Source organism: Nicotiana tabacum, chromosome 13 (genome assembly GCF_000715075.1).
Source record: "Nicotiana tabacum cultivar K326 chromosome 13, ASM71507v2, whole genome shotgun sequence".
In the NCBI taxonomy this organism is placed as follows: domain Eukaryota; kingdom Viridiplantae; phylum Streptophyta; class Magnoliopsida; order Solanales; family Solanaceae; genus Nicotiana; species Nicotiana tabacum.
This window is the reverse complement of record NC_134092.1, coordinates 111888004-111902865: the sequence shown is the minus strand read 5'-3', so window position 1 is coordinate 111902865 and position 14862 is coordinate 111888004. Positions and strand designations below refer to the sequence as shown.

Below are 14862 nucleotides of genomic sequence, written 5' to 3'. Positions count from 1 at the left end.
TTGATTATACCCGGAGTAGGCATCGATAAAAGTGAGGATCTCGTGGTCGGTTGTGGCATCGATCATGCAATCGATGTTGGGCAGCGGAAAAGAATCTTTGGGGCATGCTTTGTTTAAATCCTTATAGTCCACGCACATCCTAAGTTTGTTTCTTTTTTAAGGCACTACAACTATATTGGCTAACCATTCGGGATATTTCACCTCCCGAATGGACCCTATCTTGAGAAGTTTGGTTACCTCGTCTTTTACGAATGGGTGTTTTACCTCGGACTGGGGTCTTCTCTTTTGCTTTACCGGTCTGAACTTAGGGTCCAAGCTTATCCGATGCGTCGTTATGTCCGGTGGAATCCCTGTTATATCTAAATGGGATCAGGCAAAACAATCAATGTTATCGATAAGAAATTGAACAAGTTTCTTCCTGAGTTTGGGGCACAACCCCATTCCCAAGTATACCTTTCGTTCGGGCCAGCGCTCGATTAGTGTGACTTGCTCTAATTCCTCAATTATTGATTTGGTGGCATTGGAGTCATCGGGAATTACGAAGGATCGAGGGACCCTCTAATCATCATGTTCTTCGATCACCTGGTTTTCTGGTTGGGTCGAAGCCAATGTATGTGATTGCTATTTGGTGTCTCGTTCTCCTTCTGAGGCCGATCCCTTTACTGACGAAGGCGAGGATATTGGTTTGGCTTCCTCGACGGCGAACATTTATTTTGCGGCTGGTTGTTCTTCGTACACCGTTTTGACTCCTCTCGATGTTGGGAATTTGAGGACCTGGTGTAGGGTCGAAGGTACAGCTCTCATGTTGTGGATCCATGTCCTTCCAAAAAGGGCGTTATACCTCATGTCGCCTTCGATCACGTGAAACTTTGTTTCCTAGATGGTTCCGGCCACGTTTATTGGTAGAATTATCTCGCCTTTGGTGGTTTCATATGCCATATTGAATCCGTTTAGAACCAGGGCTGCGGGTACGATCTGGTCCCACAGACAGAGCTATTCTACGACCTTCAATCTGATGATGTTGGTCGAGCTACCTGGATAAATCAACACACGCTTAACTTTAGTTTTATTCATGAGTACGAATATTACCAGTGCATCGTTATGAGGTCGTACTCCCCTTCTGCATCTTCATCATTGAAGGACAAGGTTCCTATGGGTATGTAATCCTAAGTTCGAGATCGCTTTTCTCTCACAATCGATGTTTTAGTGCGTTTAAGCACTAGTCCCTGAGGGGTATCAGCACCGCCGATGATCATGTGAATGACGTGCTGCGACTCTTTTTGCTTGTCGAAATCCCTATTTTTAAAATAGTTCTTCGCCCTATCGCTAAAAAATTCCCGAAGGAGGCCTTTGTTAAATAACCGGGCTACTTCCTCTCTTAGTTGCCTGTAATCTTCCGTTCTGTGGCCATGGATGCCATGATATTCGCACATTTGATTGGGATTCCTTTGGGCAGGATCGCTCTGCACGGTTCGAGGCCATCTATGTCTTTGATGCGTCCGATAGCAGACACGATGGCGGATGCATCAATGCTGAAGTTATATTCCGATAACAGAGGTGCTTCTATAGGATCGACATATTTATCAAAGCCGCTCTTGCTCATAAGTCCGCGAGAATTTTGCCCTCGATCAATCCTTCGATTGTTCCAAACGGTATTGCGTGTTGAACCGTTGTTCATCCGATCTGTGATGTATGGTTGATATCAGTATCTGTTCGACCTTTGTTCTCTATCGATCTCCCTTTGGTTTTTAGTAGCTGTCCTGTTCTGATGCATGGATTCAAACGGAGCTCCCAACTGGTCATCTTCGACCCTAATTTTCGACTGATATCGGTTGTGTATATCTGCCCAAGTTATTGCTGGATACTCAATCAAATTTTGCTTCAGCCGATGCGATGCTATCGAACTTTGCTCGTTCAACCTTTGGGTGAAGGCTTGGACGGCCCAATCGTCTGTGACCGGTGGCAATTCCATGCGTTCCATTTGAAATCGGGATACAAATTCCCTCAACATTTCATTACCCCTTTGCTTTACTTTGAATAGGTATGATTTCCTTGTTGCAACCTTTATGGCACTAGCATGTGCCTTTATGAACGAATCTGCTAACATGGCAAAAGAATCGATGGAATTTGGCGGCAGATTGTGATACCAAATCATTGCTCCCTTCGAGAGGGTCTCCCCGAACTTTTTCAACAATATAGATTCGATCTCATCGTCTTCCAAATCGTTACCCTTGATGGCATATGTGTAAGAGGTGACGTGTTAGTTAGGATCGGTTGTACCATTATATTTGAGAATTTCGAGCATACGGAATTTTTTGGGGATTGGTTTTGGGGCCGCACTCGAGGGAAAAGGCTTATGTATGAAATTTTTCGAATCCAGCCCTTTTATCATTAGTGGAGCTTCGGGATTTGATCGACCCTGGCATTGTATGTTTCTACTCTCTTGTCATTGGCTTCGACACGTTTTGTGAGTTCCTCAAGCAATTGAGTAATTTCGGAAGTGGTCCCCGATTCTTGCTTGTTTGATTTCACTATGTCGGGTTCCGTTCTGGGGGTGATTTCCCGAAGCGGACCGGAGTCTGGTCTGCTTTGTATATGAGTTTGGCTCTGCAACTGAGCTATCTTTACTTATTGGGCTTGTAACATCTCGAAGATCATGCGCAAGCTGACTCCGATTTCTCCCTTGTTATGGGTGTCTCGAGCTACTGATCGGGTACCGCCCTGAATGCTTTTTTCCGGTTTGGAACGTTAGTTCGCTTCAAGAGCCACTTGCGAATTTACATCTAATGGTACTTCAGCTCGAATTTCAGGTACTTCGATTCGAGCCTCAGTGCCATCGTCAAGCGGCCTTCCGACCCCGGGTACCAAGTTGTTGGTCTCATCTTAAAGGCCGACTTCGTGGTCGATAGGTAAAGCCATTGCTGATTCGAGGTTGTAGATTGGTGTGTACTGCAAATTTATATCAAACAATCACTGTTATCCTTAGCCCCACGGTGGGTGCCAAACTGTTTACCCGAAAAATCAGATAACGTTAAATTTGTATATGGTTCTAAGGATATGTGATACAATTTGATACAAATCGTATAGGGAAATAGAAATATTTCTGTTCTTGGCTATGAGAATAGGAATAGTGAGCAAAAGAATGAATAAGGTGAAACAAAATAAGCATGAGGAGATCTCTTTCAATATGAGAAGTGATCTTTTGTTACAATGTATTTTTTTTCTCTCTGCCTTGCTTACAAGGATCCCCCCTTTTATAATAGAGGGATCCTACTTCATTTATAATAAAATAAAGCATATAGTGGAGGACCCATGATGATTTGTCTCTTCCTCGATTCCCGCCAAGATTCCCTCTCTTAATGTGGTTGTAACGACTCTTGTCTGTGAGCTCGACACTAGCTCGGGCTCGTTATTAGGTCGAACCCTCGGTTTTGGCTTGAGTCCGACCTCCGGGATGGGCATAGAGCATTTCTGACCTTGAAGCAATGCCTTGCGGACCGATTCGGTCACGAGCTCGATGAAAGTATCGAGCCGACTCCTCGATCAGCCTTCGGACTCGAGGCTCGTTTGTACTGCCTTCGGAACTCATCTCAAAATCCCACTCCGGTTGCTTATCATTCGAACTCGATCGAACGTAGGAAGACCGAAATCTATTTTGACCGTATATTCTAAAATCTCCACCCTGGAGCTATGTTATTACTAATTCTGCTAGCATTAAGTTCTTTAGCTCTAGTCTAGGTTGATTTAAGTGCTTTAAATTAGCTTATTGCTTTTGAATAATTTTAAAAATAAGTTGCGCATTGAAACCAAAATGAAGCGATCATGTGAACTTTTTCTATGAATGGAGCTTGCTTGTATTACGTATTATGATAAAAATAAATTGTTGTTGACACAACAAGAAATAGGTAACCGTAAAGAAAACAAGAAGGAAGAAAATTGCAAAACAAACCTATAAAAGGTTAGTTTTTCCAACAATTAATCGTCTTCACACACACTTATCTTCGTACATGTTTAGACTGATAACTTATAAATCCAAGAAGATGTCACGTAAGGGAATTATTCAAACTCTTTCTTGTCTTAATATCTTGCTGTCTTCTTTCTATAAGTAGTGAGTTATTGTCTCAAAATTGCAACACTAAAGTTTTTCAACCTTTTCGTACTAATAGCAGTAACTTTTGACACCATTAGCTGTTGTCGCTTAAAGTTCGGTTAGTGCAGTTCCTCAATTAGAATATGTAACTGTTATGGAAGAGTACAAATTTTTTGGCTTTAGAGCCTAGTTTATTGGATTCAAATTTAATATTTCCGATAAGCAATATAAATATACATGTAAAAATTATTAAAAATTTAATGAATATAAAATTTTAAACTCATAATTTCAAATATTTATTCAATGGTAGGAACTTATCAATTGAACTATCTAGTTTAAATACTAAATTCGTCTCTGTATATATATATACACACACTTCACTTAGCACATGCAATTGTAAGAACTGAATTGGTTTTTAACTCGAAACAGAAAACTAACTCTTCCTTGGTTCAAAGCTACACGTCTCATGTTTAATCTTTCTTGAGTTACCTAAATCAGGGTTAAGGCCAAACTTCATAGTAATCCTCAATTGATATTAACAGAAGTGAACTATATCTAGGTGGGACATGTGATTACCTTTTCTCGTACCTACGTAAAGCTAAGTGTACTGATGAATATATATATATATATATATACACTAATTAACCTAAGAGAGAGTGAAAGAATTAGCTGATCACCTAATTAATTAAAAGGTTGGTGCTATCTTTCATTATAGTATAGGAAGTATGAAAACAGTGATATTAATGGTGCTAAGTCAATTAGCATCTGGAAGTGTAAACATTTTGTACAAGATTGCTGTTGCTGATGGAATGAATGTCCAAATTATGGTCTTCTACAGATTGGTTTTTGCCACTGCTTTCATGGCTCCTCTTGCTTTCATTATTGAAAGGTTCTTTAATTTCCTTTAATTTGTTTAGTGTGTAAAAGTAGTACTGGAATTTCACAATCTTCTTTTCTTTTGGTGCTTTAATATTTGAATATATTCATGAAACTTTTTTTCTACTAGAGAGTCATTTGACACGTAAATAATGTTGAAGTGCAACCTTTTAAGTTGAATAATGGAGCACTTTGATTAAGTATCAACAATATTTTGTTTATACTACTGCTTTTGAGAGTCTTGTGTTTCTTTCATGCATCGTTGAAGTTCACTTTTTTTTTCTTTCACTTTCAATTCTTTATTACTAGCATTTTTCTAACGTACCGATATATAAAAAACAATTTAAGGATTGAATCAAGATCAGCTTGTTTATACTTATTTTCTTCTTTGCTTTTGCAGAAGAAGTAGACCAAGATTAAGCTGGACAATAATCTTCCAAGGGTTCGTGAATGGATTGATGGGGTGAGAATTACAGCTAATGGATAATATTCGTCGCATCACTTTCAATTATTTCACTAAGAGAGCAGTCCGATGCATAAAGCATTTTGCATTCACGCAGAGTCTGAAAAAGGTTGCAAGGGTGTGTTATAGGGATGCAGCCCTTCCCCGACCCTACGTAAATACAGAATGCGTGCATCGGGCTGTCCTTCTAGTGAAATAATTGAAAATGGTGATACGAATATGAAAATATTAATCAAAACTTTTTAGAGATGAATAAATAAATTCCTAGCACTTTAAAAGACAATACTCACATTAAGAAGAACTTTTAGTCCTAACTTCTACCATAAAGGGAAAATAATATGTTTGTGTGCGCGCTTTGAGCACATTGTTACCTCTTTCGGCCAGGTTTTTTCACTTAAAAATCACCTCATAATATCACTCCATATTTATTAAAAGTATTTTTCTTATCACTAGAAAAATGCCACAGCCCCTACACACGTAATCATCCTTAAATTTTTGGAAATAATTTGGGTATATTTATTTTTACAGAGCAGCACTTGGAAGCAATTTTAATGCGGAGAGTTTGATTTACACGACGACAACATTTTCATCAGCCATGTCTAACCTTACTCCTGCAGTGACATTAATTATGGCTGTAATTTTGAGGTAATTCTTTTCTTCAAAATTTACTGGAATCTCTTAATTTGATGTTTACATCTTATGTTATATTGTTTGCCTAAGATCAATTGTTATCAGAAGAGATGGATATGAAAGTACATATACTAGCCAAATATTACCAGTGGCATGGAAGATTCAAGAATTTCTTTTATATTAAAAAATGAGTACTCTGAAAATGAATGTGTGTAGGGGTGACAATAAGAAATTTTAGAAATGTTTTATGTCTTTTTTATACCATAAAAATTCCAGCTTTTGACTTTCTCGGGCAAACTTTTTTCTTATCGTTTCCTATTAGTGTCATTTTGACTAAGTGTACGAGGAGCTAAGGTATTCAAAATCAAAATGTAGATGCAATTAACTTTATTTTATTTATTTCCAATGATTTGTAATAATATTTTTGGCCATGATATTCACAGGATGGAAAGCTTGGACATCCATAGATTAGCGGGAAAAGCCAAGTTGCTAGGAACTATATTGGGCATTATGGGAGCACTAATTCTGAACCTTTACAAAGGAATGAAGATTCCATTTTGGTCTGCCAATATACATCTTCTTCATAATGCTAATGTCACTGCAACATCAGCACAACCAACAACCTACAACAATGTTTGGGGTTCAACACTTGCATTTTTAAGTTGTGCTTCTTATGCTTCTTGGTTGATCTTTCAGGTCATTTTTGCAACTAATTTCTCCATTAACTAAATTAAGATATAATCGTCGTCATACAATGTATTATGTGTTCTATTCTCTTTTCTTGACATCAGGGTAAGATGAGGCAGAGGTACCCCATGTACTCAAGTACTGCATTGATGTGTTTTTGTGGGGCAATAGAAGCAGGCATCTATGCTTTTTTAAAAGAAAGGGATTCATCTGCCTGGAAACTTGGCTGGAATATCAGACTTTTCACTACTGCTTATTCGGTATGTCACTCAATTCTTAAAAGCATTAGGGGGGAATGAAACCAACACGCTAATCGATTCCATTCTCGAGTTTTCAACATTTTCTACACTGTTTTCAGGGCATTGTTTCTTCAGGATTAGCAGTAACCATGATAGCATGGTGCACAAAGCTAAAAGGGCCTCTCTATGTTTCTTCGTTCTATCCGTTGGCACTTATCTTTGTAGCCATAGTTGGTACGCTTGTTCTTCACGAGGAGCTGCACCTTGGAAGGTAAAAATCAACCCTATGACTGTCCAATTGCAGTTCATTTCTATCAGAAACTAATGATTTCTGCTGATGATGATAGCGTTATAGGATCAATATTCATCATTGCCGGCTTGTATATTGTGTTATGGGGAAAAGCTAAAGAGATGAAGCTGAAACTGAAGCCTTAAAAAGTATAGCTGAAACTGAAGACTTGAAAAGTAACAACAATGGAATCATTGAGATCATCTCATTTGCCGGTGGAAATCTGGCTACTGCTGCAATAGTACCAGAGTTAGAAACTGATCATCAAATTGTTACTACATCAGCTGCAGCTCTTCAGGAAGCATAACTGGAAGACCAGCAAAATCAAATGTTTTATTTTGTCCTGATTTAGAATGGAGCACAAGAATTTGTAAATCCATGTATAACAAATATGGTGAATAAAAAACTAGAAAAATTGGAAACCATACTAACTCGTCATATTGCAAAAAGCTAATTATATAGTATGTTTAAACGTACCATTGATGAATAAGATGAAAATATAGTATGTAATCAGAACTCAAACCACAACCAACAAATGAATGATTAAATCTAGCTAATCACAACTTGTTCAACCAACAAAAAACAGCTCCACTCCATCCACCTTGCAATCTTCGACCAACTAAGGAAAAAAAGTTTGATTTTTCAAAGCCTTACCGCATTATGGTTCACTTATCCTATTAAGATTTGTCCGACTTCTTTTCTTCTATTACAGTTTTCTCTGCATCGGCAGCTGGTTTTTCTTCTGCTTTCGTCACCACTGGAGCTTCAGATTTTGGAGCCTCTGTGGCAACTGTTTTTTCTTCTGCTTTCGTCTCCACCGGAGCTTCAGATTTTGGAGCCTCTGTTGCAACTGATTTTTCTTCTGCTTTCTTCTCCACAGGAGCTTCAGATTTTGGAGCCTCAGTAGCAGCTGGTGCCTCTTCTATTTTCTTCTCTGCAGGAGTCTCTGCTGCCACTGTTACTTCCTCTACTTTCTTCTCAACAGGAGTCTTGGTTTCTGATTTTACTTCCTCTATCTTCTTCTCCTCAGAAGTTTCCGCTTTGGGGGCCTCTATTGTGGATACCACTTCTAGAGCTCTTTCTGTCTCTGTCGTTACAGGAGCATCAACAACCTTCTCAACTTCATTTGGCTTGGCTTCTGATGGTTCGGAAGCTTGTGTTATCTCAGATGCCTCCTCTTTCACTTGCTCCGATCCCTTAACTTCTTCATTCTGCGACAAAAGAAATGGAACATATCGGAAACTAGACAAATGCTACCAAACAATATCAAATCAATGTTCCCCTTCTTGTGCTTTGTAGCAAAGCAACTATCTTTTTGCAGTAAATGGTAACTATGAGAACAAGCATAGAATATCCTGTTAAGTCAAGTCAAATAAGCTGGCAATTGAATGGTTAAACAACAAACTCAACCAATCTATCAATTCCATTCACATTTATGACATAAAGTTGAAGTCAAAAACTATGAACTAAAAACAAAACTATTTCATTTCTTCCATGTGGGGTTGAAGATATATATATATATATATATATATATATATATATATATATATATATATATTTTTTTTTTTGAGAATGTGTAGGGGGAAGGGAAATATTTTCTTTCTTTTCCACCAAGAAGGAAATTCTCATTTTTTTCCTTTCTCTTCCTCTTTGTAGTTTCTGATGAAGCTGTATTATGTTCTTTACACAATCTTGAAATTTTTTATGTTAAATGTGAAAAAGTTGCATTACATTTTCTACTGGAAACTTTCTAGGTAATTAAAAGGTACAATATACTTATAACCAAACAATCCAGAATGACCCTAATGTCAGTGTCGCTATAATTGAAAAAAAGTGAGTTAACATACATGAAAACCAGTGAAACAAAAAGGCAGACAAAGCCAGCAATATTGTCTAGTATAAAAGCAAGATTATAATAACAAGACTACACAGAAACAAAAACAAAGAGGAAGAAAACAAGTTTAGTGGTCCATTACCAAGAAAACAAATACCCTGTTTGGTTGTCAACAACTCAGAATCCAATTGAATGTCAAACATCATTACCAAGATTCTTTTAGACCACAAAGACTCTAAATATAGCAATTAATCTGTACTTACACCACACCATCTCTGTTCCAGCCACGCAAATTAAAGAATAAACAATTTTAACACCAAAAAAGTTAAGTTTGGTTTCAGAATTAAGGATATCTTTAAGAAAAGATAAAGAATGCCGACAAAAATACTAGTGAAAAATAAAGGGATGGACCATATAATTATGATGACAGTCCATTAATGTCCAAAAAAGTAATTACATGTTGGTATTAATTTATATCACATTCATTAGGCCTAGAGTAGCGTTTATGACTTGCTTAAGTACACCTTCTTGCTTTCTCATGGGTATTAATGTCTATCATCAACATTCCAGTAAAAATATCCAAAAAATACAACATTAGATGCAAAAATACTTTATTTTTGTTAAATTCAGAGTCAGGAATTGATGGAAAACCTAAAAAAAAGTAATCCACCTCTCTTTTTGATAGCCGTTAAGGTGGATTATCATCATTATAAATAACATTATCCAGTAGTCCAAAATAAATAGAACAAGATACTTCCTCCAGTCCTTTTCAATTATCATGGTTACTAAAAACAATTGATAGACTAATATAAATAAAGGTAAATTAGTAAAGAAAAAAAAGTTGTTCTTATTAATATTTTATGAAGGAGCGTGTAAAATGCAAATATGACAATTAAAAAGAATTGATGGCAGTATTAGCAACAATTTTTTTTTTATAAATGAAATAAACTTCTACAGTGATATTTAATTTTTTCTTTACTAAACCATAAATAAAATAGGAAGATTCAGCCATCAATAGTATCGACAAAAAATAGAAAAGCGTGTAAACAAGAAAGCAAAGGGCAAATAGGAGGTCAATCTAAAGATCACCAAAAGAACACAAACAAAGAGAATCTCATATATACGAAAATCCTTTCCTTTTAGCTCCAATTTGAAGCTGTTGTCGAAGAATATACAACAGATTCAGAGCAATCAATATTCAAATAAACAGTAATAAAAAATGTAATTAAAAATAAAAGAATATAATAAAATCAACAAAATGAAAACAATTAAGTATTATAGAAAATAACCAAAAAGACATCAATTATTCTATTTCTACAAATAAAACACATATTTATACCGAAAAAAATAAAGATAAATATAAAAATACGATAGTTGACATATGAAAAATTGAAAATACCTGCTTGAACAAGTTAGAGAGAGATCGGCGTTTCTCAGGATCATCATCAGCACCAACTTCTACTTCCTTCGTCACTTCTTCCGCCACCACCGTCACATCCTTCGCCGCCGTAACATTCTCCGGTACGTCTTCCGGCGCCTCTCCTTTCAACTCCTTTGGCTTCGTTGCACACGCTCCCATTTCAGAGAAAATAATCAAAACCCACGAAACCCCTTTTTCTTCTTTTATTTTCCCCTTATGAGTTTTTTTGACTTAAGAGAAAAAGAGAAGAGAGATTTTATAGTGGCGGGAAGGTTTTATAGTCTATTTCAGACGATCTTTTTCCTAAAGCCCAGAGAGATTTTAGTGGGACTTCACCTTCTTTTTTTTTCCTTTTAAAATCATTTTTCCTTATTTTTCTTTAAACCTTTTTGCTACTTATTGTGTCTTAGAGAGAAAAATAATGATCGTGTGTTCCTACATACTTATGGAAAGTTAATCAGTATTTTATTTGATTACCATTTTATTTAGAAAAGAACTAAACAACATTGTCCAAATTCATAGTACCTAAAACTAAATGGGTTTTTTGCTTTATAGAATAAGCTCATCAACAAGCAGACATTAATATATATATATATATATATATATATATATATATATATATATGTAATCAGGTCGCTTATAAAATAATTACAGGTAAATCTATATAGTCAATTAGTAATTTGATAAAAATATTAAAATTTACATTAGTGTAAATAACTCTTTAACACCGTCTATGTGTATAACTTAATAAAAAATTCAATGGTTAATACTAGTATGTTGGATCATGTCTTTTTTTCTTTTTTGGGATATCATGAGCTTTAATATTTGTGTGAGGGATGCGAAGTAAAGGAAAACTTAAAGATAAGATCTAAATATTTTACCTTTAAATATGCTATTATGATTGAGTAGTTTTATTAGTAAGTTATTGCTAAATTCTCTTCATTTTTTTTTCAGCGAAAATGAGAGTCGACCACGTTAAGAGAAGGAAATTAAAGGGTTAGACATTTATGATATAAAGTAGAGCATTGACCGGTGAAATTTCAGGCAATTTTGTGTATGACTTTATCTGTGAAATTTCAGGCAATTATGAGTTTATCTTTTTCTTTCCCACGCTAACCGCAACAGAAAACTTGATCAGATACATTCAAATAGGTACTACTTTCTCTTTTCACTTTATTTATCGTAATTTAACTTGAATGTGATTTAATAAAGATACAAAGGTCTTTCAATGTTGTGGACTTAAATAATTTAAATTATTTGTGTGGTGATAAAATTTTTGAAACTTATATTTTAAAATGTAACATTATATTTGTGTGGTTGTAATAATCTCTTGTTAAGGAAATAATGTAATGTCTCATTTATTTTTTCGGCAAAGAGCCAAATATACCCCTGTACTTTTGAAAATGGTCTAAGAATTATTCTCGTTATACTATTGAGTTATCTATACCCCTACAGTCATACTTTGGGTTCAAATATACCCCTCATTTAAACGGAGGGACACGTGTCATCGTCCTGTTGGCCAATTCTAAATATCTCCTAATTAATTAAAAAAACTCATTACCTATACCCGAAGAGCAATTTTCGAAAGCAACTTTTTTTGTAAAAACTGATTTTTTTAATACTAAAAACTGAAAAAACAATTTTTTTTTCCAGTTTTTAAACAAAACTGAAAAATATTTTCTAAAATAATTTTTGTGTAAAAACTGGAAAAAAAAAAAGCTGAAAAGCAATTTTCTAAAACAACAAAAAACTGAAAAAAATTGAAAATTTTTAACTAAAAACTGAAAAAAATAAATATTTTTTTCCAGTTTTTAGAAAAATATTGCTTTAAAAAAAACTGAAAATTAATTTCTAAAGCAATGTTTTTTGTAAAAATTTTAAAAAAAAAAACTGAAATTTATTTTCTAAAGTAATGTTTTTGTAAAAACTGGATTTTTTTCCCAGTTTTAGTTAAAACAAATTCAGTTTTTTATAGTTTTTAATTGCTTTTCAGTTTTTACAAAAACATTGTTTTAGAAAATATTTTTCAAGTTTTTTTAAAGCAGTTTTTTTTTTTTGTAAAAACTGGAAAAAAAATTCATTTTTTTCAGTTTTTATATAAAAAAATTAGTTTTTTTTTCAGTTTTTACAAAAAACATATTGCTTTAGAAAATTGCTTTTCGGGTATGGGTAATGAGTCTTTTTAATTAATTAGGAAATATTTAGAATTGGCCAACAGGACGATGACATATGTCCCTCCGTTTAAATGAGGGGTATATTTGAACCCAAAGTATGACTACAGGGGTATAGATAACCCAATAGAATAACGAGGGGTATTCTTAGATCATTTTCGAAAGTATAGAGGTATATTTGACCCTTTGACGTTATTTTTTTAATGAATCAATAAAAAAATAGTGCCAAATAAAGTGTAGCATGACGAATTACTTTTTTTCCCACTACATTACAAGTTTATACGCAATAAATGGGGATGGAGTAAAATAGAAATGTATATTCATAGATGTTCCCACATAATATATATATATGTGTATTATATACATATAATATTCTTATTTTAATATATTTTTAACTAGCAAATGTGATTAATTGTGATTGGCCGGCCAATTTTATATTTTGCCCAAGAAAGAAAAAAGCTCTCGAGCATAAGTGAGAGCTCCATCAGGATCCTCTGGATTAACTTTCCTTTTCAAATTTACCACATTATTTTCATACCAAAATAGAACCTACAGCTACATCTTATTTACTATATTCCCATTTAAATTAAAAATATTGAGATTATTATTATTATTATTATTATTATTATTATTATTATTATTATTATTATTATTATTATTATTGTCAAAAGTAAAGACCGAGAAAGGAGTTTTCACGTTTTGTTACAAAAGATTTAAACTGGTTAAGAGGTAATGTTTAGTTTAACCGAGGAATAATATTCAAATCACGTAGAATATACGCATATTCTGAATTGTCATTCGAATGTGCTACAATATTCAAACGAGTGCAAGAAAATTAGAATTAATAATCTGAACATCTACCGACCAAGTTCAACACGTATTTAGGAAAATTCTTATCGCTTAACGGGTTCGCAACACGCAACTAAGGTCCCGTTTGCCGTAAAAAAAATTTCTTTTTTTCAAAAAATGTGTTTGTCCATGAAATTTTGCAAGTTAATGAAATTTTTTCGAAATAAGTTTTTAAAAAATTTCAGAAAGAGTTTTTCTCACTCACAAAATTGCAATATTTTTTCAAGTGAAATACATGTCCAAACATAATTTCAAATTCCAAATAGTATTTTTCAACTTAACTTCAAATACAACTTTTTTTTCCCAAAAATTACAATGTTTATATCCAAACGCCTTCTAAGTGTATACAAAGAAATAGAGTCCTAATCACAATTTTTTTTTTCAATTCAAATGTGTTTAGTTTAATCACGGTTATTAAGTGAAGGCTGAAAATCAGAATTGACGACTCTTTGTTTAGAAATATGACGGGGGCCATAATGATATTTTATAATTTGGAATAAATAAGTTAATAACAGAACATGATAATGCTTGGAATAGTCAATTGCGTCCAGTGTAATTTCTTTGGTCAATAAAGGGTTATTTTATTATACATTAAATGGGTACAAAACTTGACATTTGTAAGGTATGTAGTTCCTATTTGGTCTTGTACAAAAGACGGTGGGGAATCAAAATTGAGTTCTAAGTTATATGCACGATAGTATAATGAATTTTTACATCTTCAAGTTATATTTATTTGTTCTAAAATATAATTATCTTATTATCAAAATTACAAATTTTATATTTTAAGAATACATATCTATTGAGTCTTGACATCATTTAGGTAATTTGGTAGTATAAATTTTTTTATTACATTGACAATATATATATAGCTTAAACTCATCAACATAAACTAGTCTAGCAAGCTCATTTTAAGTAATCTCCAACCAGCTAATGAACTTTTCCATGTGGTAGGGTAACTGTTTTTTTAAATTTTTTTTAAAATATATTTTGAGCATCTAGGAAAAATTGTTAGTCATATGCGAAGGTGAATTTAGTATTTGAATTTTGTAGGTCCGGATTTATATTTTATCGTATATCATTTAATTTATTGGGTTCAAATTATTTTTATTTATTCATATTCTTTTAAACAAATACTAAACTAAGACTACCAGTTCAAATTAACTCCTAGTTTTCACTAGATCCGTCCTTGAGTTGAGCAAAATAGACCATAAAGAATGTTCATTTTTATGAATCACTTATTTATACTAAAAGATTAGTATAAATTGCCTCTGATTTAATATTATGAGTCAGTTTTAACTCTTAAATCCAAATATA

At 34.0% G+C, this 14862-nt stretch overlaps 1 protein-coding gene across 1 annotated transcript; it reads right to left on the bottom strand.

Annotated features, from left to right (window-relative positions):
• Positions 1–7714: 7714 nt before the first annotated feature.
• On the bottom strand, positions 7715–10893 carry LOC107801855 (uncharacterized). The gene is made up of 2 exons (XM_016625254.2): positions 10508–10893; positions 7715–8485 (listed from the first exon to the last, which is right to left on the bottom strand). Exons 1-2 carry the CDS (start codon positions 10685–10687, stop codon positions 7952–7954), a joined length of 714 nt encoding a protein of 237 aa, XP_016480740.1. The 5' UTR covers positions 10688–10893; the 3' UTR covers positions 7715–7951.
• Positions 10894–14862: the final 3969 nt, after the last annotated feature.